The sequence below is a fragment of the Camelina sativa genome, chromosome 16 (genome assembly GCF_030686135.1).
Source record: "Camelina sativa cultivar CO46 ecotype springtype chromosome 16, ASM3068613v1".
NCBI lineage: Eukaryota > Viridiplantae > Streptophyta > Magnoliopsida > Brassicales > Brassicaceae > Camelina > Camelina sativa.
The window spans coordinates 22,344,047-22,367,914 of NC_141895.1; the positions used below are offsets into that span (position 1 = coordinate 22,344,047).

The 23,868-nt window shown below is 37.3% G+C and overlaps 8 protein-coding genes and 1 pseudogene across 9 annotated transcripts; 5 read left to right on the top strand and 4 right to left on the bottom strand.

Annotated features, from left to right (window-relative positions):
- Positions 1-1,241: 1,241 nt before the first annotated feature.
- Positions 1,242-4,288, bottom strand: LOC104751273 (enolase 1, chloroplastic). The gene is made up of 7 exons (XM_010473192.3): positions 3,613-4,288; positions 3,010-3,317; positions 2,647-2,801; positions 2,201-2,518; positions 1,895-2,041; positions 1,774-1,824; positions 1,242-1,556 (listed from the first exon to the last, which is right to left on the bottom strand). Exons 1-7 carry the CDS (start codon positions 4,005-4,007, stop codon positions 1,491-1,493), a joined length of 1,440 nt encoding a protein of 479 aa, XP_010471494.1. The 5' UTR covers positions 4,008-4,288; the 3' UTR covers positions 1,242-1,490.
- On the top strand, positions 4,278-7,871 carry LOC104751274 (2-isopropylmalate synthase 2, chloroplastic). The gene is made up of 12 exons (XM_010473193.3): positions 4,278-5,056; positions 5,332-5,545; positions 5,627-5,707; positions 5,800-5,892; positions 5,985-6,071; positions 6,338-6,438; positions 6,525-6,558; positions 6,636-6,710; positions 6,914-6,997; positions 7,093-7,227; positions 7,315-7,460; positions 7,573-7,871. The coding sequence occupies exons 1-12, from the start codon at positions 4,362-4,364 to the stop codon at positions 7,709-7,711; spliced, it is 1,884 nt and encodes a 627-aa protein (XP_010471495.2). The 5' UTR covers positions 4,278-4,361; the 3' UTR covers positions 7,712-7,871.
- A 246-nt stretch (positions 7,872-8,117) lies between these two features.
- On the top strand, positions 8,118-9,070 carry LOC104751275 (tetraspanin-17). The gene is made up of 2 exons (XM_010473194.2): positions 8,118-8,601; positions 8,682-9,070. Exons 1-2 carry the CDS (start codon positions 8,155-8,157, stop codon positions 8,979-8,981), a joined length of 747 nt encoding a protein of 248 aa, XP_010471496.2. The 5' UTR covers positions 8,118-8,154; the 3' UTR covers positions 8,982-9,070.
- A 71-nt stretch (positions 9,071-9,141) lies between these two features.
- LOC104751276 (large ribosomal subunit protein eL6x) lies at positions 9,142-10,735 on the bottom strand. Its single transcript, XM_087491984.1, has 4 exons — positions 10,357-10,735; positions 9,992-10,098; positions 9,678-9,859; positions 9,142-9,477 (listed from the first exon to the last, which is right to left on the bottom strand). Exons 1-4 carry the CDS (start codon positions 10,611-10,613, stop codon positions 9,322-9,324), a joined length of 702 nt encoding a protein of 233 aa, XP_087348110.1. The 5' UTR covers positions 10,614-10,735; the 3' UTR covers positions 9,142-9,321.
- Positions 10,736-11,180: 445 nt separating this feature from the next.
- Positions 11,181-11,792, top strand: LOC104751277 (uncharacterized). Its single transcript, XM_010473196.3, has one exon. The coding sequence runs from the start codon at positions 11,270-11,272 to the stop codon at positions 11,681-11,683; it is 414 nt and encodes a 137-aa protein (XP_010471498.1). The 5' UTR covers positions 11,181-11,269; the 3' UTR covers positions 11,684-11,792.
- Positions 11,793-11,843: 51 nt separating this feature from the next.
- LOC104751278 (large ribosomal subunit protein eL6x) lies at positions 11,844-13,476 on the bottom strand. The gene is made up of 4 exons (XM_010473197.3): positions 13,036-13,476; positions 12,609-12,715; positions 12,291-12,472; positions 11,844-12,205 (listed from the first exon to the last, which is right to left on the bottom strand). The coding sequence occupies exons 1-4, from the start codon at positions 13,290-13,292 to the stop codon at positions 12,050-12,052; spliced, it is 702 nt and encodes a 233-aa protein (XP_010471499.1). The 5' UTR covers positions 13,293-13,476; the 3' UTR covers positions 11,844-12,049.
- A 425-nt stretch (positions 13,477-13,901) lies between these two features.
- Positions 13,902-15,252, bottom strand: LOC104751279 (peptidyl-prolyl cis-trans isomerase CYP26-2, chloroplastic). The gene is made up of 3 exons (XM_010473198.2): positions 14,851-15,252; positions 14,203-14,777; positions 13,902-14,099 (listed from the first exon to the last, which is right to left on the bottom strand). The coding sequence occupies exons 1-3, from the start codon at positions 15,103-15,105 to the stop codon at positions 13,985-13,987; spliced, it is 945 nt and encodes a 314-aa protein (XP_010471500.1). The 5' UTR covers positions 15,106-15,252; the 3' UTR covers positions 13,902-13,984.
- Positions 15,253-17,645: 2,393 nt separating this feature from the next.
- Positions 17,646-19,319, top strand: LOC104751280 (transcription factor MYB122). The gene is given in 4 exon segments (XM_010473199.3): positions 17,646-17,885; positions 17,986-18,115; positions 18,480-19,155; positions 19,157-19,319. Coding segments are annotated over 4 exon segments (1,074 nt in total). The 5' UTR covers positions 17,646-17,752; the 3' UTR covers positions 19,292-19,319.
- A 3,033-nt stretch (positions 19,320-22,352) lies between these two features.
- LOC104751281 (cytosolic sulfotransferase 18 pseudogene) lies at positions 22,353-23,705 on the top strand (annotated as a pseudogene). The gene has a single exon (XR_015584789.1). The product of XR_015584789.1 is annotated as a cytosolic sulfotransferase 18 pseudogene (transcript).
- The last annotated feature ends 163 nt before the right edge of the window (positions 23,706-23,868 follow it).

Consider the following 23,868-nt stretch of genomic DNA (forward strand, 5'->3'; position numbering starts at 1 on the left):
TCCACTTACATTGCCCGATAGTGTGGATATTGAGGTAGACGTCGTAAAATTGATGTACTCGTGTATCTAAAAGACAAGTAGGTAAATTACATACATCATAATTCATGAAAGAGACAGACTCCACGAAGCAGTTGAGTTTTACAAAGAAATAAAGATATACGCTTTCGGACATTAATTGAAACCAAACTTAGATTTTATGATATTGGATTGGAAGGGCCAAGCGATGGATCTTGCTACCATTTTAACCGGTTTAATACTACATTTTTAATTGTATAGTTCCATTGTGTATAGATAGATTTATATTTGATTGAAAGAAATATGAAAAAATCTAACTTGGATACACATAAATGGTTGTTAAAAAATTATAGTTTGATTTATTTAGGTGTTACACAATTTTTTTATTTTTATTTTTATTTTTTTATTTTATATCATCAAATATCAATTGTAAACACAAACGTAAAACGTCAATGATATGTACTTTTACCGTTTAAGTTTTACTATCAAAATGGCTTATCCGATTGCTGACCTCTCAACTATTTTATTATCTTGCAATTTATATGAAGATGGGTAGTACATACTGGTTGGTTGCTATCCGATTGTTTTTAATTTTTCTGGTAGGTTTTCTAAATATAGTTGGTGGGGCTGACATAAAAATGAAACGATTGTGTTTCACAATTTCTAACCAGTTTATATGCATTGAGTTAGCGTATAATAATAGTAATAAAAAAAAAAAGGAATATGTTCTCGTGAGTTAGCGTTGTTATGCAATAATAATATGCATTGATTATTATGCAAATCAAATCAAATTTGAATACGGAAAACAACTTCCACGTGACTCAAATGTTTTACTATTGGGGCCATTTATGTTTTTATGTTATACTCAACTGGTAAAATACTACTAAAGCAAATTTGGCACGAGAGAACTCGCTCACATGCTCCAGACTCGTCCAGATCATTTCATTTGTTTCAGTTCTAAGTCTTTATTGTTACAATTAGAGGCTTTCTCCAATACCATTCAATACGTCATTTCAAAAGTGTTACATAAGAAAGAAAAAAATCAAACTCAAACGGAACCATTTTGCTTAGCTGATTGAACAACGTTAACGTTCTGTTCGTTGACCGACAAGGAGACATTTAATACCAATTTTATTTGTCTCAGCTGTGACCAGAATTTCAAACCAATAAAAGTCATTGCAACTTAGGAACAATCAAATCGTCATGCAATGCAAATGCACCAAAGATAATGCCAAACTCTGGTTTATCACGGGTATCCGATTAATATGAAAAATGCCTGGTCGATCCATGCTTCACATCAGTATCAATCACATTACAACACAAGACTCCGTAGAAAAAGCTGTTGCTGTTATTTCTTTTTTTTTTAAAGAATAATAATTTCAGAGACAGCTACAGAAGGCTGATACTAGGAGAAACTCATTTAGTTTGACCTAATTCTGTAAGCAAAATCCAATGAGTTGCCTTTCTCAATTTTCTCATGGTGATCTGAAAGCTTCACCAGCGTAGCGCACATTGCCAAGTTCCTCTTCGATACGGAGAAGCTGCAATGGAAATAAATCAAACTTACAGTTTCAGATATTCATTTATCACTTAGAATTAGACTTCCAAGTTGTGTTTGTTTGTTTTTACCCAGTTTTACTTCACAATTTCTATTGAACTACTAATGTAAAAACAAACATACGTTCGGACATTTTCATGTGTCAAGATTCGGTTCGTGGTTATTTAGTTGCAGCATAAGTTTAGATATTAGTTCATTACCTGGTTGTATTTTGACAATCGTTCACTTCGGCAAGGAGCACCAGTTTTGATCTACAGAAACAGAGAATGATAAGCGAACTCTAGAGAGTAAAGTAAACACGGTTTAGAGAATGTAATTTACCTGTCCGCTTGCTAAACCAACAGAAAGATCTGCTATGAAATTATCCTCTGTCTCGCCACTCCTGTGACTAACCATCACACCCCAGCCTGCAGCTTTTGAGTCAAGCGCTGCTTGAATTGACTCGGTCACTGTCCCAATCTGGTTAACCTGTGAAACCATGAATTACAGGCAAAATGAAATTTAACTCCAATAACCAAGGTTTAGCTAAATGATCTAGCGTATTGAGGTCAGCAAGAAAAATAAATGAGCAAGAGAAATAAATGGGCAAGAGAAAATAATGATTACAATAGTTTTTTATTTGTTTACCTTCAAGAGAAGAGCATTGCAAGACTTTTTCTTAATAGCTTCAGCTATCCTCTTTGGGTTAGTGACCAACAAGTCATCTCCCACGAGTTGGATATCCACAGAGGATTGCAATGAAGCCCATGAGCTCCAATCATCTTGGTCAAAAGGATCTTCGATAGAGACAATTGGGAAATCTCTGATGAAGTCTCTGTAGAGGTCAGCAAGACTCTCGGCTGACAGAACATGAGCTCCATCGTTTGGCTGTTTCTTGAAGTTCAAATCGTATCTACCATCTTTCATGAAAAATTCTGATGCAGCGACATCCATTCCTATTTTGATCTGCAAAAGTAATTAAACTACGTGAGTGATTTACAAAGAAGATGTTTTTTAATGGAACATAGAAGACTCAGTAGCAATTTGATCATGTGAAATAAAGAACTAAGCATTTGAAAGGAGAACTCGACTACCTTTCCAGTGTAACCAGCTTTTTCAATAGCATCAATAAGCAAAACTAGTCCCTCTCTGTTGTCTTGAACATTCGGAGCAAATCCTCCTTCATCTCCCACATTACAAGCATCTTGACCGTACTTTGTTTTGATGATCCCCTTCAACGTATGATAAACTGTAATCAACGAAGTAGATTATATGCATTACTTTCAGAAGAACAATACTTTGTCATAATCAAAACAATAAGAAGGAATTTGGAAACCAAAAAAGAGAGAGACATCATATCATAGCTTTTTCAATTTTTTTTTTCTGACATCAATGCAAACTAAAAACAAATTAAAATAAAGTTCAAGCAGATTAAACTCAAATTATCACTAACTGACCTTCACTTCCCATCTGAAAGGCCTCCGAGAATGAATTTGCTCCTACAGGTAGTATCATAAACTCTTGCATAGCCAAACTATTCCCAGCATGACTACCTCCATTGATCACATTGAAAGCAGGAACAGGCATGACAAGCTCCTTTGTTCCCGATATATCCTGGATATGTTTGTACAAAGGCACTCCTTTAGCTCCAGCACCTGCCCTGCAAACGCTCAAAGATACTCCTAAAATCGCATTAGCCCCGAGCTTTGACTTGTTTGGGGTCCCATCCAGTTCCAGCATAAGAGCATCGACATCAGCTTGGTTCCTTTAAGGACAAAAGAAACGTTAACATATTACACACAAGTAGTTTCCCAACGGTTCAGAAGCAGAAACCACAAACGGAACAAGTCAACAATGACACCTACTTCAACACTTAGTAGCATAAACCAAAATCAAAGCCACATGCCACAAACAAGTTCAATAACCTCAACTAGATTCCAAATTCAACAGTCATGCATTCAAACTTACGAATCAAACAGCTGATATGTAAATTTGGATTCCAAAAAACCACAAAGGCTTATATGTAAATTTGGATTCCAAAACAAAAATCATATTCTCACCTAACGTCAACACCGATGAGTTTCGGAGCGACAAGCTCATTGATATTTTTAATAGCCTGTAAGACACCTTTACCACCATAGACACTCTTGTCACCATCTCTAAGCTCAAGCGCTTCGTAGATCCCGGTAGATGCACCACTAGGAACAGCCGAACGATACAGATCATCAGTAATCAGATCAACCTCCACCGTCGGATTCCCTCTACTATCAATAATCTGCCTCGCTTTCACTCCTTTCACTCTACACTCCTTAGCCACCACCGAACATTGCACACCGCTGCGTCGGAATCTCAGACATGACGGCGCCGCAGATTCCAAATATCTCTGGCCGGTAAGACGCGACGACGGAGAGATGAACGATCTCTGTTGATGGTGAGGTTTTGTAGTCAAAGCCATTATAACGATAGCTATACAAAAAAAGCACTCTCTGGTTCCTTCGCCTGTTTGACTAAAATGGGAGAGGAGAGTGGAGAATTAAAAATGGAGTTTTATCATTTGAAAAACGACCTTTTGAGGGTTGGTGCAGCTGCAGGCGATGAAAACTAAGGAGGAGTCACCAGAATTAAAAACCGGTTCGATTTCCAATTTGTTTTCCGGTTTAATAGAAATCAACGGTTTAGTTTCGGTTCGAAAAAATTCAAATAAAACAAAATAATAACACTCGGCAAATAGTAACCACTACTAACCAGACACTGCCGCCGTCTCCTTCTTCCCTCTCTCTCTCTCTCTGGCTTAGGTTTTTTACTTGCAATGGCGTCTTCGATCATCAGAACCACTAATCTCTCTTCACTACCTTCAATTCCGGCCTTATCCTCCACTTCATCCTCACCGTTTTCATCTATTCATCTCCGATCACACCACCACGGTGCTGTCTCCCTCTGCACCGCCGAAAAGTTTCGTGTCTCGTGCTCAATCTCCGATTCTTCTCCTCTACCATCTCATTCTCATCGCCGTCGTCCTGATTACATCCCTAATCGCATTTCAGATCCAAATTACGTCAGAATCTTCGACACGACTCTCAGAGACGGCGAACAGTCTCCCGGAGCTACACTAACATCCAAGGAAAAGCTAGATATCGCTCGTCAATTAGCCAAGCTTGGAGTCGACATCATCGAAGCTGGATTCCCCGCTGCTTCCAAAGACGATTTCGAAGCTGTTAAGACCATAGCTAAGACTGTTGGCAACACCGTCGACGAGAACGGATATGTTCCTGTGATCTGTGGCCTCTCGAGGTGTAACAAGAAGGATATAGAGACGGCTTGGGAGGCTGTGAAGTATGCTAAACGGCCTAGGATTCATACGTTTATTGCAACTAGTGATATTCATTTGATGTATAAGCTTAAGAAGAGCAAAGATGAGGTTATTGAGATCGCTAGGAATATGGTTGCATTTGCTAGGAGTTTGGGTTGTGAAGATGTTGAATTTAGTCCAGAAGATGCTGGAAGGTAAATAGTTTTGACTGTAGAAAACGTTTTCCTATTTAGGATTTGATTCTCTGTTTTTGAAATGCTTTGTATCTTTGTAAAGCTTCCTACTTTTGCTACGGTACTTCATTGCATAGTGTAGATTTGCTTTATTTTGATAGTTGCATAGAATCTTGTTGTAAAGTGTCGTCATTGAATGTTCAAGTTCCTTTTTTTAAGGATTGGTAGTTACAACATTTGTGTTTCTTTTTCACTGTTTACTTAAAATTGTAAAAAAATGTATGCTTGGTGTTCAGATCGGAGAGAGAGTATTTATACGAGATTCTTGGTGAAGTGATAAAAGCTGGAGCAACAACTCTCAACATACCTGACACTGTTGGTATAACCTTGCCTAGTGAGTTTGGTCAGTTGATTGCTGATATTAAAGCTAATACTCCTGGGATCCAAAATGTTGTAATCTCTACACATTGTCAGAATGATCTTGGACTCTCCACTGCCAACACTTTATCTGTATGTCAATTTTTTTTTCTCGTTAGATGAGATTAGCTGTTACAAAAAGATACTTATATGTCAATCTTGTTCTGAATTCAGGGAGCACATTCGGGTGCAAGACAAGTGGAAGTGACGATCAATGGAATTGGCGAAAGAGCTGGAAACGCTTCATTAGAAGAGGTCAGATATTAAAACTTCCTGAAGTAGCTTCCTTTCCATAGCTGCTTTTTAATTACTTAATATTACTTGAATAGTTCATTCTAACTGTATAGGTTGTCATGGCCATAAAATGCCGTGGAGATCATGTGTTAGGAGGCCTATTTACTGGAATCGATACCCGACACATTGTTATGACAAGCAAGATGGTACACATTTTGAACTTCATTCTTCATTTTTCCTTAAGAATGGGAAAGTTTTTGGAAATTTTCCTTTTTGAGGTCTATTCTCATTTGCTCAGGTTGAAGAGTACACTGGTATGCAAACGCAGCCCCATAAGGCAATTGTAGGAGCAAACGCCTTTGCACATGAAAGTGGTATTCATCAGGTCAGTTGACAAAACTTGCTTAATACTATTCTTATTGTTTCTGTGACCAAAGTCTGCTTCGTTTATATTAAACGGGAAAAATGTAACTCTCCTAGTCTGGAATTTTAATTCTTGCAAGGTATAACTTACCCTTATAGCAATTTGCTTAGCCTCTCAGTGAAATATTTTAGTGAAGTAATAATTTGGTTTTTAACTCATGACGTGCATAATTACCCTTTCAATCTTCTGCGTAACTTTGTTCATGTGTGTTTTTTGGTCGTATTTAGGATGGAATGCTGAAGCACAAGGGTACATATGAAATTATGAGCCCCGAAGAGATTGGACTCGAGCGGTCAAATGAAGCTGGTATTGTATTAGGGAAGCTCAGGTATGGAACTTTTGTTGTTCAGCCTGTTATTCCAGATGGGCTTGTCTTGTTCAAATTAATGCTTACTTATCATTTATTGTATCCAGTGGGCGTCACGCACTAAAAGACCGTTTGAATGAGGTACATGTCCCCATATCCATACTAACTGTCACCATCTTAGTAATATAATGTTTTCTTATCATTTTTTACCTTTCCAGCTCGGTTATGTCCTGGATGATGGTCAGCTCAGCAACCTTTTTTGGCGTTTCAAAGCTGTGGCAGAGCAAAAAAAGGTAGTAAGAACCTTGGGGGGAACTGGTTTGGGTGCTTTTCCCAGTTTTTAGAACGTTTAGCTTCCATTTAGATGATGATGATGCAGAAAAAAATGGAATCGGGTTTTGGCTATTTCAAAATATTTTTAGTGTTGTGGAGGGTTTGCATAATGTCTCTTGATTCGTAATGTCTATTGATTGTCTTTGTTACATTGGTGATCCAGAGAGTTACCGATGCCGACTTAATAGCTTTAGTATCTGATGAAGTGTTTCAGCCAGTGGCAGTATGGAAACTCTTGGACATGCAGGTGAAAACTGGAGCTTGGATTTGTTTTCTCTCTCTACTTGTTCTATCTTCTTCTTCAGTCAATTCTTATTTTGATTATCGAAGTTGGGAATGTAGATAACTTGTGGAACTCTCGGTCTCTCAACATCCACTGTAAAACTTGCTGATTCCGATGGCAAAGAGCATGTAGCTTGTTCTGTCGGAACCGGACCTGTAGATGCAGCTTATAAGGCAGTTGATCTTATCGTTAAGGTACTTCTTTCGCTAGGATTGAGGGTTATATACGTGTTTATATCAATGAGTACTTATTTAATGTTGATCATTGGCTTCCATATTCAGGAACCCGCGACTCTGCTTGAGTACTCAATGAATGCAGTAACAGAAGGCATTGATGCTATTGCGACCACACGGGTTCTAATCCGCGGAGACAAAAACTACTCATCAACAAACGCGGTAACTGGTGAATCTGTTGAAAGAACTTTTAGGTAAATTCACTTAACCTTCTTCATCATCCTTTTCGAAACTAATCTAGCAACTGAAAATGAAAGAACAGAATAGCAATAATTACTCTGTCTCCCTGAGTTTGTGTTCTTACAGTGGAACCGGAGCAGGGATGGACATTGTGGTGTCAAGCGTTAAAGCTTATGTTGGAGCTTTGAACAAAATGTTGGGTTTCAAAGAACACTCCTCAACTTTAAGAAAAAACCCTTCGGAGGCCAACAAAGTCCCTGCCTGAAACCTGCAATTCTCCGATCAATCACAATTTAGGTGTACACTTTTCTTTTGTATTATTAGATGACTAAAAGATTTCTAATTATTACCGTTAAAGAAAGTGGTATTGAATGTATAAGACGATGAGTATTGGTTTTGGTTTTATGCAAGAATTATGACATAAAGAGTCTTAGTAAATGCGTTCAAACCTGTGAGTTGGTTAAATAGTGGAACAGAACAAACTTTTCTATATTTAGTATTATATAGTTCGTCATTTGCCACAACGGGCAAGATAAATTAACAATATTACCTCATAAACTAAACTACGATACGATTTATTTACCTTCCAACAAACAAACCAAAACACAACAGAAACTAACTTTGCCAGGAAAGTTTATGTTCTTACTTATTCATCTCCATGATTCATAAAGAGAATCCAGGGGTTTCGCGTTCTCCAGATTAGAAAAAATGTCGGAAGTGCAAACTGGATTTCTAACAATGACGACAATAATCTTGATATCTATAGGCCTCACAATGATGGGAACAGGCTTATACCAAAAAAAAACAGTATCTTCTTGCATCCAAGAAACGTCAGGTCCGTTTATGGTACTTGGTCTGTTTCTTCTGTTGATTCCTCAGATCGGTCTATACGGAATCTGTTGCCGCTCCAAACGTCTTTTCAATTTTTTCTACTACGGCATGGTTGTGGTCATTATCATTGTATCTGGTTGGTCAATCAAATGTTTTCTTTACAACACCACTTTTGGAATCCCTAAGAATCCGGCCGAGGACCACCGCACGCTGCCACAGTTACTTGGCCGGCTGGTCCCTAAGGAGAGGTTCGAGGAGGTAACCTCGTGTATCATTCACAACCATGACTGTAATTTCAATGCCAGCAAAAACAGCAATGTTTGGGTAAGTTTTGAACCATTTACTATAAATAAAAAAGACATGTTTTATATAAAACTAACTATACATGCTATATATATATGCAGAAGTATTGCTGTGCACAACCGGAGGGATGTGGGGATGTGACGATGTTCGACAAGCCAGGCGAGTGGAGTTGGAAACATCAGTATGAACGGAACCAAGTTCCAGATAAATGTTCTTATGAATATTGTTTGGATTGCAAAGGCTGCCAACTAAGCATCTTAAAAGCCATTGTTCATCAATGGAAATATCTCTCAATGTTTGCTTATCCTTCTCTAGTCCTTTCCTGCATTAGTCTTGCCTTGGCTTGGTCTCTCAAGGAGACAATCCATGAAACCGAAGATTATCTAGGTTCGTATAGTTGATCTGTTATGATCCAAATCTAGAAATACCTCACATCAGTAAGTGTCGATTTGTATACTGCTTTTTGAATTAAAAACACCAATGTTCATGTGCATACATACGTGCTTCTGTCTATATGTTTGTTCAAGTTTGTAGCAGCTAAAGCACAACTTAAGTCTCCTCTTTCACAAAATTTTGCTTTAAAGGTCGATAGTTTATCCATACGTAAAATATAGAAGGTATAAGCCAAAAATTTGAAGTCTCTGATCAGTGAAGAAGAACAAAACAACCATTTAAAGGGTAACACACTTCAGGAGACGGATACTCTAGAAAACTCAAACAAAAAAGGTTAGGTTATGAAACCTAGAAAACAAGCTCATGGGGCTTCATCCCTTGTTTCAGTGAAAACCTTGCTCCAAGGTAAAACTTCAACTCTGGAACTGCTTCAATGGCTTTGATCAAAGCTGCATCCACAGCTTTTTGGTCATCTTTCTTCCCTTGTGGAATCTCCTTCTTCTCCTGTGATATTTATAAAAATAAGGTGTCAAGTCAAGCATATGATTACAATTTGGTCATTTACAATGGAGGGAAACTTTCATTGTCTAGTCTTCCAGAACAGACTGTGATAACCCAGATGAATTGGCGTTCTATCTAAAATGCGATATAAATCACTTTCTGATCAAGCAATGGTTATTGTAACTTTCCAAAAATTATTATACCTCTTTATCAGCCTCGAAGAATTCTCCTTCTGTCTTCTTCTTTTTCTTCTCAGCAACCTTGCCAAAGTACTTATCATCGAATTTGTCAAGGGTGACTCCAGAAATGTCAACCTTTGTGGAAGTGCCAATCACATAGGCCTGGTTAACACGTCTTAAAGGAACACCATTGACCTTGAATGGTCCTGGAGGTCAATAACAGAAAACAGGAAAACTTCAGGTCCAAACAGAATATAGAGAAAAAGATAGTGTATGAGCGTTCTCCAAATGGACTATAGAATATGGGAATCAAGAGAGCAGATAAGGATACTACTCACCGGTCACAAGAAGCAAACCAGAGGGAAGTTGCTTAAGAAAAACAACTCTCTTGCCCTTGAACCTACCAGCCAGGATGATCAACACTGTCCCTGGAGTGATGCTTGATCTACAATACAAACATTATTAACACCACTATCAAGTGACGTAACCAAAACAAGGCAAAGCAAAGAACAATGTAATCTTCCTAAACCCGTGCATTTCCACAAATTCTCCAAAAAGTTTGCTACTTTCCAGCAGATATTCAAATCTTATACATACCCTCTTTGCAAAACTACTCTAGGAGCCAGCCAAAAAAAAATTAACAGCCAACCACATGTAAGACAATTGTATCGAGCTAGGGGACAGTATATCACCGCTAAAGTACCTGAGCTTAGTTGGTTTTGGCGTGCGCCTATTAGCAAGAGGTTTCTTAACATCTTCAGCTGGATAGAACTTTGGTGGCTTCTCCGCCGGTGTATCAACCTTAGATTTGGCATCGTGGCGGGGGAAAACACCTCCATTTTTGGCCTTGATTGCCCACAAACCTCTCTTATGGTACATCTGGGATCTCGAGTATTTACCAACTCCCCTGATCAGATCAGGGTTTCTATTCACCTTCGGCGTCCTCTGTTTAGCCGGCATGATTCCCTCTGTCGTGATTAATCAAGCTAATTATTCCGGCTGAGAGAGTGGCGAGAAGAGGGCGTTGAGGCGGAGAGGATGGTTTACTTAATTTGAAGACATAGAAACCCTAACTGAATTTTGGGGCAAATTTGGGCTTGTGGGCTTTGGCATTAAATCGGGCTTTTAGTGTGGACCGTGACATAACATAATAGGATTTGTTTTCTTAATTTTTAAGAATTAACCGTTTTACTTATTTTTTTTACTAACCATGAATTTGGTTTTACAGCGAAAATCATACAATATTAGAAACTCAAACTCACAACATCACATTAAACTTGGGCTAATACCCAGAGTATGACGAATGCCAAAATCAGATCAAGAAGTCAACGTTTGCTTCACCTCTAAGAGTGCAATGGATCATATATATCTTTATTATTATAGTTTGAGAAGCTTTTGATGAAGCTGATGAGGATTTCTCCGCTTTATTCACCTTTACATGTCCTTCTTCACCAAACATTGGTCGGTTCAAAAGACCAATGTTCATGTGCACATGCCTCTATATATAAATACATCTTCATTCGCACATATACCAACCAAAACTAAAGTTCCCATCCATCTATGCACAGATATAGAATCTTGATCTCCAAGAACCAAAAACATCATTAGATTTAGTAATGGCTATGGCTAGTAGTACCAGCAGCTCGTCGTTGTTTCCTACACAACAACAACCGCAACAGCAACTAGGAGGCAATGAGATCGTACCTACGGCTACCAATGCCAATCTAATAGCAGCACCAAACGCTCCAAACCATTATTCCTCCGGCTCCATTGGACCCTTCTTCGCAGTCATCTCTGTTCTCGTCGTTCTTGCGGTTCTCTCCTGCTTCTTGGGTCGCATATGCGCAAGGCGCCGTCAGAGTACTGTTTTAGTTGCTGAAGCCAATCCATTGGAGATGATAAAGAGCGGTGGGCTCTTAGGATGGCTGAGACGAAAATGGAGAAGGTGTTTGGCCGGAGATGTTGAGGCCGGAGCTAAAGTTGCTGATTGTGCTGGTAAAGAAACACCTAAAGAAAATGATCAAGCTTGATGTCGTTTCGTGTGTTAGTGATGAGGAATAAGAGTATCAACGTTCTTTGTATAATGCAATCTAACTATTAGCAATATTGAAATGGTTTTTTTCGATTCTTCAAAACAAAGCTCGAAATCTCATCACTTCCGTTTTCATCATGTCTGAACCTTTACTAGAATCATTTGAACTGAATTCCATTGCTTAAGATCTCACACGGTCAAAAACAAGATTGATAAATTATCCATATGTAGAACAGAAATCCATAAAGCAGCAGCCAAAATTTTATGTCTCTGGTCAGTGGACAAGAACAGAACCAACCATTTGGAGTGTAAAACTTGAGGAGACAGATACTCTAATAGAAACCTCAGAAAAAGGTTATGAAATCTAGAAAACAAGCTCATGGGGCTTCATTCCCTGTTTCAATGAAAACCTTGCTCCAAGGTAAGCCTTCAACTCAGGAACTGCCTCAATGGCTTTGATCAAAGCTGCATCCACGGCTTTCTGGTCATCTTTCTTCCCTTGTGGAATCTCCTTCTTCTCCTAAAGGTATATATGGTGGTCAAGAATAGCTTTTTAACTTGGGTATATGTACAAACAAGATGAACTAAATGTGCGTTTGAGATACCTCTTTATCAGCCTCGAAGAACTCTCCTTCTGTCTTCGTCTTTTTCTTCTCAGCAACCTTGCCAAAGTACTTATCATCAAATTTGTCGACGGTGACTCCAGAAATGTCCACCTTTGTTGAAGTGCCAATCACATAGGCTTGGTTCACACGTCTCAAAGGAACACCATTGACCTTGAATGGTCCTGTATGTCATCAATAACACAACAAGAATGTCAACTCCATACAGAATACACGAAGCAAGTTTAGTGAAGTGTGTGTTCCTCATTTGGGATATAGAATGTTGGGGAAATCAAGAGAGAACATTATCATCAAACTCACCAGAGACAAGGAGCAATCCAGAGGCAAGCTGCTTTAGAAAAACAACTCTCTTTCCCTTGAACCTACCAGCAAGAATAATCAAGACAGTTCCTGGGGTGATGCTGGATCTGCAGTACAGTCATATGAAGATCTTATTACAACTGAACAGATTAATGAGAATGTAACAGCAAATTACATAGCAATCATGAACGTTTACACAAAAAAAAAAAAAAAAAAAAACTGAACAGACCACAAATCTTCCAAAAAAAACCTCGGTAATTTAACAATACAAAACTAGCCAATGTGTAAGGAAGATTCAAAGAATTAAAAAATGCATACAAAGCAATACTTAAGAAACAAACGAAATGAATCAAAGACATAAAAGACTATCGTACCGAGGTAGATATCAGACACCAAGACAATGAGACAAGTGTATAAGCTAAAGTACCTGAGCTTGGTTGGTTTTTGCGTGCGCCTGTTGGCGAGAGGTTTCTTCACGTCTTCAGCTGGGTAGAACTTTGGTGGCTTCTCCGCCGGAGCATCAACCTTCGATTTAGCGTCGTGGCGAGGGAAAACGCCTCCATTTTTGGCCTTGATTGCCCACAGACCCCTCTTATGGTACATCTGAGACCTTGAGTATTTACCAACTCCCCTGATCAGATCAGGGTTCCTGTTAACCTTGGGTGTCCTCTGCTTCGCCGGCATGGTTTCTTACTCTCTGTAGCAAAACCCTCGAAGAGAATCAAGAAGACTTTCCGGCCGAGAAAATGGATGGGGGAAGTGTAAGAGGTAGAGGATAGGTCTCACACATTTTGAAGAGACAGAAACCCTAAGTTAATTTAGGGCTAGCTTGGGCTCATGGGCTTTAGAGTGATATTGGGCTTTTATTTCGGACCGAGACAGTATCGAATTTTTATTTTTAAGCATAATAATAAAGCGTTTTTACTAAGCATTATTATAAACCGTTTAAATTTGATTAAGAACGTCATCATCAACTGGTTCAGAACATTTGTTAAGTAACGTTGCTATGTCATTACATTGATTATTTTGTTAACAAAAGAAATAGTTTAGAAATATGTATAGAGTTGTTGTATGTGGGTCTTCTATGTGGTCGAGCTTACTAATTCTTAATGAGATCCGAGTATTTGAGTTACATAGTTAAGCCTCAAGCAATTCAATTCTAATCTCTGGCCAAAGACAAAAGATTCTTATCCCACTTATAATTTCTCAATTGATAATGTCGTTTCATCATGGCTACAAAACCTTTTAAATGTGATTGCTGTCCTAAACGGGTTACTACTCTCGTTAAACCAGTTTTGTTGAAGTTTAAAATAAAAACATTCCTTGCATTACCCACAACAAAAATACTCTGCCAATACAAACATGAGCTCTCTTATTCATAGAGTTTGTGACTCTATCAAACCACAGTTGGTGACAAGAACTTTCGAATAAGGCCGATTGAAACCTCTCTCCGCCACCACGGCTCTCTTATCTCCGATCACTTTAGCCACCCTATTTCACAAAACCACAATCACAACCCTCTCAATCTCAATCTCAAATAAATAAAATACACAAATTCAAATCCAACGGTAAAAAACAAAAAAAAAATGTGTACCTGAAATAAGGAGAAGAAGTGTTATCCCTAACAGTCTTCACTTCCCTAATCTTCTCCACAACTCCCATCCCTTCCAAAACCTTCCCAATCACCAACACCGAATCCTCCAGCTCCGGCGAATCAACCGCCGTTATAACAAACTCCGTTCCGTTAGGTCCCACCGCGACAACCTCTTCCTCCATCGCAAGCTTCCCATTCCTCGCCACAAGCTTCGTCTTCGGCGGCGGTATCGACGGATCCCTCACAACGATCCCAACACTCCCCGCCTTAATCTCATTGCATATAGCTCCTCTCCTCCCTCTCTCCCACTCTTCGATTAAGTTCTGTAGAGTCCCAACCGCCGCGGTGGCTCGCTCTGCGTCAACGCCGTACGATCTGATCCCGCCGTGCTGAACGTAACCTGGCATGATCTTCACGAACTCTTTTCTCCGGTAACTTATCCCTGCTTTCCCGCTTACGATGCTGGTGAATCTAGCTGTTCCCGCCGGCACATCGTCTCCGTATAATCCGATTATGATCCTTCCGATTGGTTCTCCGTCGATCGATACGTCGATGAACGCTTTCGTAGTCGGAACCTGGAGAACAAATCGTATTAACCATTATCGAAGATTGAGAAATTGAAATTTGGAATAATCATTTTTTTCTTACTCTGTTTCCGCAATTTGAGGGATTAGGATTATTAATGGTTGTATCTTCTGCTTGAGCTTTGGAGAAATCGAGCAATGGCGTCAGAGTTGTTTGAGTACTTAGGAGTATAAGTAACGAGGATTTACTTAGATTCCGTCGCGATAGAGTAGTTCCTACGGTGATATTGGTTCTCCGGCTGTTCTGCGGTGGCTCTGTAGACGACGGTTGAAATTTTGCGGATAGGGACAAAAGTTTCGCATTGCGGAGCATCATCATATTTTGTATAGCTGATGATGATGAATCTGATTGTTAATAATAACGTCATTGGTGGAGAGACAGTGAACTAGAGATTTCGTGGATAAGGAATTGAAAGTGAGCCTTTATATATATCACACAAACGTAACCCACTCGGATAGTCGGATTGATTAATTGATTATTTTACTTCCATCAATTTATTATGCTTTCCAAACTTAGGCCCAGAACCAAGCCCAAGCCCAAACATAAGTATCATACTCTGGTCAAACCAAGTAAAGTAAGAGACCGAGCTTACTTCACAACGGCGGTCACTTGGAACTTTGGAAGACCAAAAACATACATGAGTGGGGTTTAGTTATCAAATAAGTGTTTGGTAGCTTTGGCGTATTGTGAAGTCACTTGCATAGCTGCATCTTATCTATTCCTTTTTTGTAATTTTCTGAAAAATAAACAAAATTGAAGTCGTTTTGGTTGTGTTTTATTTTATTGACAAATAAGCTTTTGGAGAATAGTACTACTACTAGTACTACTAACTATAATGTCGCACGGAAATCTTAGTCAACTTTTTCGCTTGCATTAAAACGATCTATTATGTCGATATGGGGTTGTAGCCTTGTAGGCTTGTTGTAGCCCCCGCAAAGGAATATATATATATATATATATATATATGTATAGAATCGTACGTATGATGTCTATATGGCTTGGTATTTTACCAATAAGCTTTTGGTATTTTGGTTGCATTAAAACCAAAACAATAACTAGAATGAAAACAAAGAACATATAATTAGCTCTGGCTTAATTATGTGAAATAAAGTAAAGATAATAATAAGTTCGAGCATGTTTTAAGAGGAGTCCATCTAATTTTCTTTTCATTTAAGTCTCCGAGAAACCAATCAGGCCGTGGATGGAATCGTACGTATGTGGCTATATGTGCGTAACTTCTATCTCGGAATATATATATATATAGTTCCTGCCTTCTGTAGTGTACTTTGGGCTACAAGTCTGTATTATAAATTATAATGAATGATAATTATGGAGAATAGTACTGTATTTTCAGGGTTGCACTGCCAAAAGATGTTCTTTATCTAAAATATCTTCAATTCAGTAAGCAAATAATGATTTTCTTAGTCTAACCGTGGAAAATTATAAAGTAGAAAAGTTGTACCAATTCTTTATTTGTTTTTGTCAAAGTTATAATAATTCTTTTATTTCCATTTTTGTGGGTATTTTGATTCAGATAAATGCTGTCCAGGTCCAGTGTTTGAGCGACCAAATTGTAGGTTTGTTTTTCTTTATTTCATCAAAATTCAAACGACCGTATTGTTAATCACTTTCCTCGAATGTTCCGTTTTCCTATTTTTATTTGTTTGAAACCGCTTTTTATTTCTTACTATTATTTGGTTTTGTCGTCAAATGCGTTTAGTGTTGCTAGTTAAATTTTTCACAAATCTTGTCTTCGTTAGAATAGTCTTGCACTCCATCTTTTACAGTTGATTTTTATTCCGACAATAACACGTTTCACGCACTGTTTTTCGCTTGGGATATTATATTTTTTTGTTTGGATTTCTTATTGTAAATCTCGAGGTCATTATTTTTAATTTTTTTCCACCCTCGTGAGGTATGACTTTTGACAAATGTTAACCGTGATTTGTAAAATATACGCTGATGACTGATTCCATTTTTTTTTATATTAATTATTAACTTGACTGAATCCTTTGTTGTCCCGAAAGATTGTGTAAAGAGTGATGACAGATGAGAACATTCAACCCAGAGAAAATTGTGTCAGTAAAGTTACTTCCCAGTGTTCATTCAGTATATTAACATTTGTCTATCACGTCTGACCTCTATATTATGACGTTAACGTCAGATATTTATCGATCTCTTTTTGACAATAGATATTTAGGATATTTATGGACCATTGTGTCATTTAAACCAGAAATTTTTCTAATCATATTGTTTTAAACTTTCTATGCAAAAAATAAATGTATTTAATATTTTTGTGTTATTAAATTTTATAGTGTGTTTCCTTATAATTAGCTAAATTAGATGTAATTAATAATGGTTTTATGTATAAGAAGTAGTATATTAAATGAGATATCTGTGATTTTTTAATTTGCAAAAATCTTAAGCTACAAAGAAATTGAAATAAAAGGAGTATTAAATTTCTACCAAAAAAAAACAGGAGTATTAAATAAATTTAGGTCACTTTCGTCTTGTTGAGATTAGAGAATAGTAGTACGGAATAATAAATTTTAAAACCAAGATAGAGGCAATAATTTTCCATCTGATTTAATGCTAGTGATTAAATTTGTCTGTTCACATTTTCTGGATATTATAATTATAAATGCTGTTTTAAGTTATAAAAGGACCAAAAAAAATTGCTAACATTTAAAAAGATACGTAAAGAAACCTCCATCTCAATTCTTCGTTCCACTTAATAATCCACGTGTCGGTCACTTTAAACAACGCCGTCGGCTGCACACGAGCCCACGCACGCTTAATCCGTTACTATAAAAACTATCCATCCCCAAGTAAGAAAACATACAAAAAGCTCTCTCTTATCTCTGTTTTGTTCGTCTTCATCTCAATTCTCAAACACACAAAATATCAGCAGAAACTGTGAAAGAGTAAAACACACACAGCAATTAAGCATATTCAAGAATCAAGAATGGTACGGACTCCCTGTTGTAGAGCAGTGGGGTTGAAGAAAGGAGTTTGGACTCAAGAAGAAGACCAAAAGCTCATCGCCCATGTTCAACGACACGGTGAAGGAGGATGGAGAACCCTTCCTGATAAAGCTGGTATGTAACCTATTTGACTACTTCCAGAATCAGCTTATCTTTGCATTATTATACTGTTTTAATAATATAATGTTTTCATCATTATAAATTAACATTATAGGACTCAAAAGATGTGGCAAAAGCTGCAGACTGAGATGGGCGAATTACCTAAGACCTGACATTAAGCGTGGAGATTTTAGCAAAGATGAGGAAGATTCCATGATCAGCCTCCATGCAATACATGGCAACAAGTAAGTTTTATTTTTTATTTTTTTCAAACTTAAGTTACTATCGGCATGTTTAAGGATAACAATATAGGGTCAAATATTTCAAACCAATATATTTGTATTTCAGTATTTGTATTTATGGTTAGACACAATCTTTTCTATATCCTAGTTCCATTTGCTCAAACAGACGAACAAAAGAAACAATCTTTTGTCGTCACTATTATATTTGATTGAAAAAATCATTTAGCTAAAAAAATTTAAGGTTGAATAATAACAAAAACAATCGCCCCTTAATGATCCTCACAAAATGTGTGTGATGCCATAACTACGACGATTTGGTAATTGGTATACACACATTTGCTAATAAAGATTTTGTTTTACTGATCAGATGGTCGGCCATAGCTCGTAGGTTACCAGGAAGAACAGACAATGAGATCAAGAACCATTGGAACACTCACATCAAGAAACGTTTGGTCAAAAAAGGTATCGATCCGTTGACCCACAAACCTCTTCTCGATGGTGCCGCTAAATTATCTGACCATCCCGAGACGCCACGGGAGAAAACCAGCGTTCATCAGGAGGAAGATGATCATAAGTCAAAAGACAATAAGTCATCATCAGGATCATCAGCTCGGTTCTTAAACAGAGTAGCTAACAGATTTTGTCAGAGAATCAACCAGAGTGTTCTGTCTGATATTATTGGAAGTGGTAGCTTACTTACTAGTCACACTACTCCTACTATAAGTGCTTCCGAATATGAAAGGTCAACGAGTTCTTCGTCCACACCAACCTCTTCGAATATCCTCACTGACCAAAGCATAAATGTTGATGCAACATCTCTGTCCTCTTCCACGTGCTCTGACTCCTCCGATATCTTCTTGTATGACGATATCTTCAGTGACATTGAAGATATGACGATTTTTTCATCAAGATTTTCGAGTAATGTTGTATCTCACGATGGTGAAGAGTTCTTGATGTTGGATGGGTCCTGTTTGGAGAACACATCGTTCATGAGAGAACTTACAATGATTCTTCAAGAGGATAAAATGGAGACGACGTCGGTCTACTGATAGCCACGTAACCACGTTCAATGAAGTTGATGACTCCTTAAGGGATACACAACTATTTTTGGATGAGCAAAAAAAATGTCGAGAAATTAGTTTCATATATGATGATGATGATGAAAATTTTGGCAAGTAAATCAATTAGATATTTAGAGTTTAATTTGCTTTGGTTTTCTTAGATTCAAATCAATCTTTGCTTTGTAGAATAGAAAATTTGATTGAACACAATAACTTAGGTAGGATTTGCTTACTTGCACCGTTGCACGGTACCATTGTTTGTTTTTGGGGGATATGCTAGACCTATCCGTGCAATGAGAAAAAAAAAACCTATCCTTGCATGCGAATGAAACCATGCTGTGAGAAAGTGAAACACAACGTTAAATAACTACGTTAAACTATTGAATGCAAATAGAATGTGTTACTTAATTATCCTCCATGAGGTTGATGTTATGATTTCACATTACATATAAGTATATAACATACAAGAAAAGTTTTTCCTAACTGATTGGTAAATTTGATCAATTAGTTTTGTGTTTGATCATGTACTGTATTCAGTACAGTACTACGTACTTTTTTTAGGGGGTATTATACTGTATTGCGTGCTTAGTTAGCTTAACCAATCTCCTATATATCTTTGTTTCTATTCTTACCAATTAATGATCGTTTGTTATGCCCCAAACAACTATTTATGGTACGTACATATATAGGTTATTATGCATCTCTCAATTTTTGGTATAAATTTTAAAGAAAACGAATAAAGAATAAACAATATTTCAACTGTTTAGAAGAAAATCTTTTATTAGATAGATCTGATCATCGAAAAAGAACTTGTTTCTAAGATATACAGTCTATGTTCTACTGAACTGTCATACATGTAAATAACCGAACGAGTTCGGATTTAAGAAGAAAATAACATGTTGCTCGTTGCACATTGATTGATGTCATGTGGGTGTGAAGATTTGAAAGCTGATCACAAATTGTTGAAGAAAAGTCGAAGCAGGCTATGGCAATAGTCAGTGGACACGTGTGTGTGTGAGTGTGTCTCTATTAGTCTCTCTATTGACTTTTCAATTATCCATGCCGTAATTTTTTTTTCTGTTAAAATCCATGACGCAACGTAATTTTTCCATCTTAAGATTATAATATATGTAAAATAATGGACTCAACGTTTGCATAATTAATTATTTCATAAAATAAATTTCAACATTGGCTTCTTTCCACTTGACATTTTATGGGCTTATATAAAAGCTAATTAATAAACATACAGATAAAAGAAAAAAAGAATTTTTTTGTTACTAATTTACATATACGCTTTCAAAGTTGTGATTGATTCCATTGTCGTTCAAACTCGAGTTCAAACAGTAATCAATCATAATGAAATATATTATAAACTAATAAGTGTCTAAATAACAAAACAATTTAAAAAACAAAGTGATTTTGCTTTTTGAAAGTGAAATCACCATCAAATGTTCTACGCTACTCTGAACCTTCTCAACAGAATGATTCTACTTCTTCGTTGTATCATTTTGTCGCACTTGATTGCAAGTTACAAGCAACAAAATTGTCCACTCAAACTCACAAGAGCCGGTAAAGTAGAGTTTTCAATATGGATTGTAAGCAGGTATGTTCATATAATGATATCGATTAATAAACTATTTCGCTTTATTATAATAGTTAACTAGGTGGCGTCTTTTTTCAACTGTTTTATTTTAATTATTTTGAGGATAATTTTGTATAATATTGATTTTTACTACGTACTTTAATTATATTTCTTGGGTGTAGCATTCCCATCGTATTCATACTAATACCAATCTGTGAAGCTGTGTGGTTTACTATCTTTTACCGGATTCAAAATGCGTCTTCGAAAAAATACAAAGTAACATTGTCATTTTGGCTGATTTATTGAACATCCAATATTTCAATCTTTTCTACTGTCATCGTTAAGGTAAAATATTTTAGAGTAGAAAATGGTAAATGATGTGGAGGGAAAGGAACAACAAACTTCACCGTGGTTCTCACAATTAATCACAAGCAGAGATCGAATTTTGGATGTTCTCACAATTTTTTGGTTTCCTAAATTCTTATGTAATTGTATTTTGCTATTAGCCTGTTGGGCTTGGGCTATTTTTTAAAATACAGGAAATTAACTTTAAAAAGTAACATAGAAGGAGAAATAAATATTATTGGATATTAAAGCTGAGTTGTATTAATTCTTATAATTTGATTGACTATCTGTTTTAACTGAGGTGTCAGCTCCAGAATTCTCCAAAATGCTGAGATGTCAACACCAGAGAGAAAGGCATCCTACTTTTATTGTATTTATAATTTATAATTTATCATTTGATTGGCTATATGTTTTAACTGAGGTGTCAGCTACAGAATTCTCCAAAATGCTGAGATGTTAACATCAGAGAGAAAGGCATCCTACTTTTATTGTATTTATAATTTATAATTTATAATTTGATTGGCTATCTGTTTTAACTAAGGTGTCAGCTTCAGAATTCTCCAAAATGCTGAGATGTCGACACCAGAGAAAAAGGTATCCTACTTTATTGTATTGATCGATTGATGATTATGCCCACAAGTTTAACTAAACTGACTAACCGAAAACTCTATATGATACAAAATGGATTTGTATAAACGGTGGACCTAACGTGTTCCAAGCAGATCAATTTGTATATATGTTGTGGTCTCACCAAGCCACACGGGACATGTCTTGGGCTTTTGTTGTGATATGAACACCAATAATAGGATGAAACCATGGCTAAAGCATGCAACAGATAAGTATGAACCTTTATGGGACAGGTACTTAAACATGAAAAACTGTTATTTGCAAGACTGCATCCCAGCTTACGAGTTAAGACACTTAAAGAGATTGTCTTTTTTTTCTTTTCATATATACTTTAAGCAGGCTAATTCATATACATATGAATTGTAGATCTTAGAATAGCAGCAGATTCAGATTTCTGCCAGTGAAGAGAGTTGTAGTTTATGGTTGAATAGATTACAGAAAATGTAACTATTTGTGACCCATTTTTTAGTGCAATGTATAGATTAACAAAGTATATACTTAAGTTAAATACTATATGAGTGTTTTTTATTTTCTACTTTAAGCATGTGCGCACCAAACCAACAACTTGTAATCACATAATAACACGTGGGTAAAAAAATAGCTTCATTACTAAAAGCCAATCTGATCTTTGTCCAAACACAGACCATCATCACTCACTCTATCTCCCACAGAACTCAGCAACAAGCCTTTGAAATCATCTTTCTCTATCCCCGATGGAATCAGAAACCCTAATCGCCGTGGCGACCGTACCGAACCATGAAGAGACCAAGACAGAATCAACAGAGTTCGAGAAGAATCAGCAACGGTACCAAGCCCTAATATCCACGTTTCCTCACGAGAAAGGCTGGAGAGAGAAAGAGCCCCTGATCGAGTATGGTGGTTACTGGTGGCTACAGCCTCTCCTCGAAGGTTGTATTCATGCTCAAGAGTTCTTTCAAGCACGACCAAGTGACTTCCTAATCTGTAGCTACCCAAAGACAGGTACCACCTGGCTCAAAGCCTTGACTTTCGCCATCGCCAACCGATCTCGCTTCGACGATTCCTCAAACCCTCTCCTGAAACGTAACCCTCACGAGTTTGTTCCTTACATTGAGATCGACTTCCCTTTCTTCCCTGACGTAGATGTTTTCAAAGACAAAGGCAACACTCTGTTTTCAACTCATGTCCCATACGAGTTGTTACCTGAGTCGGTTGTGAAATCGTGTTGCAAGATGGTTTACATCTGGAGAGAGCCAAAGGACACTTTCATCTCCATGTGGACTTTCATTCACAAGGAAAGGACAGATCTTGGACCTGTCAGCAATCTTGAGGAGTCTTTTGACATGTACTGTCGTGGTCTGTGTGCGTACGGTCCTTACCTTGATCATGTCCTGGCGTAATGGAAAGCTTACCAACAACATCCAGATCGGATTTTGTTCCTCAACTATGAGACTATGAGAGCTGATCCTTTGCCGTACGTGAAGAGTCTGGCTGAGTTTATGGGGTATGGATTCACAGCGGAGGAAGAGGAGAAAGGTGTTGTTGAGAAAGTGGTGAGTCTTTGCAGCTTCGAGACATTGAAGAATCTTGAAGCTAACAAAGGAGAGAAAGACAGAGAGGATCGTCCTGGTGTTTATGCAAATAGCGCTTATTTCAGGAAAGGAAAGGTGGGAGATTGGACTAATTATCTGACTCCAGAGATGGCAGCTCGTATCGATGGCATAATGGAAGATAAATTTAAGGGCACCGGTTTGCTTGAACATGGTAAATGAGGGGTTCTTGTTCCGAACAATGACTGATCTTTTACATGCTTTGTTTACATCAAAAGTTTGCTTTTGAGTCTAATAACTAATAAGTTATGTATTGAAAGAATAAATGTTGTTATGCTTTTATACAACTGTATTATTTCTACAAAAAGAATTGGCTTTGTAGTACCATTATATATCATCATTGTAGAGTCAGCTTTAACCGCAGCCAAATTGTATTTGGATTTCAAAAATTGCCTTCTTTCTATCTATTTTTCTCCGTGATCATACAAATGGAATCTGGTTTTTGCATGCTAACTCAAGCATTTAGGATCATATATTGAAGGATCTTTCTCTTCTTATTAAAAAGATGATACAAACAACAATGAGAACACATAACCAAACAGAGCAAAACAG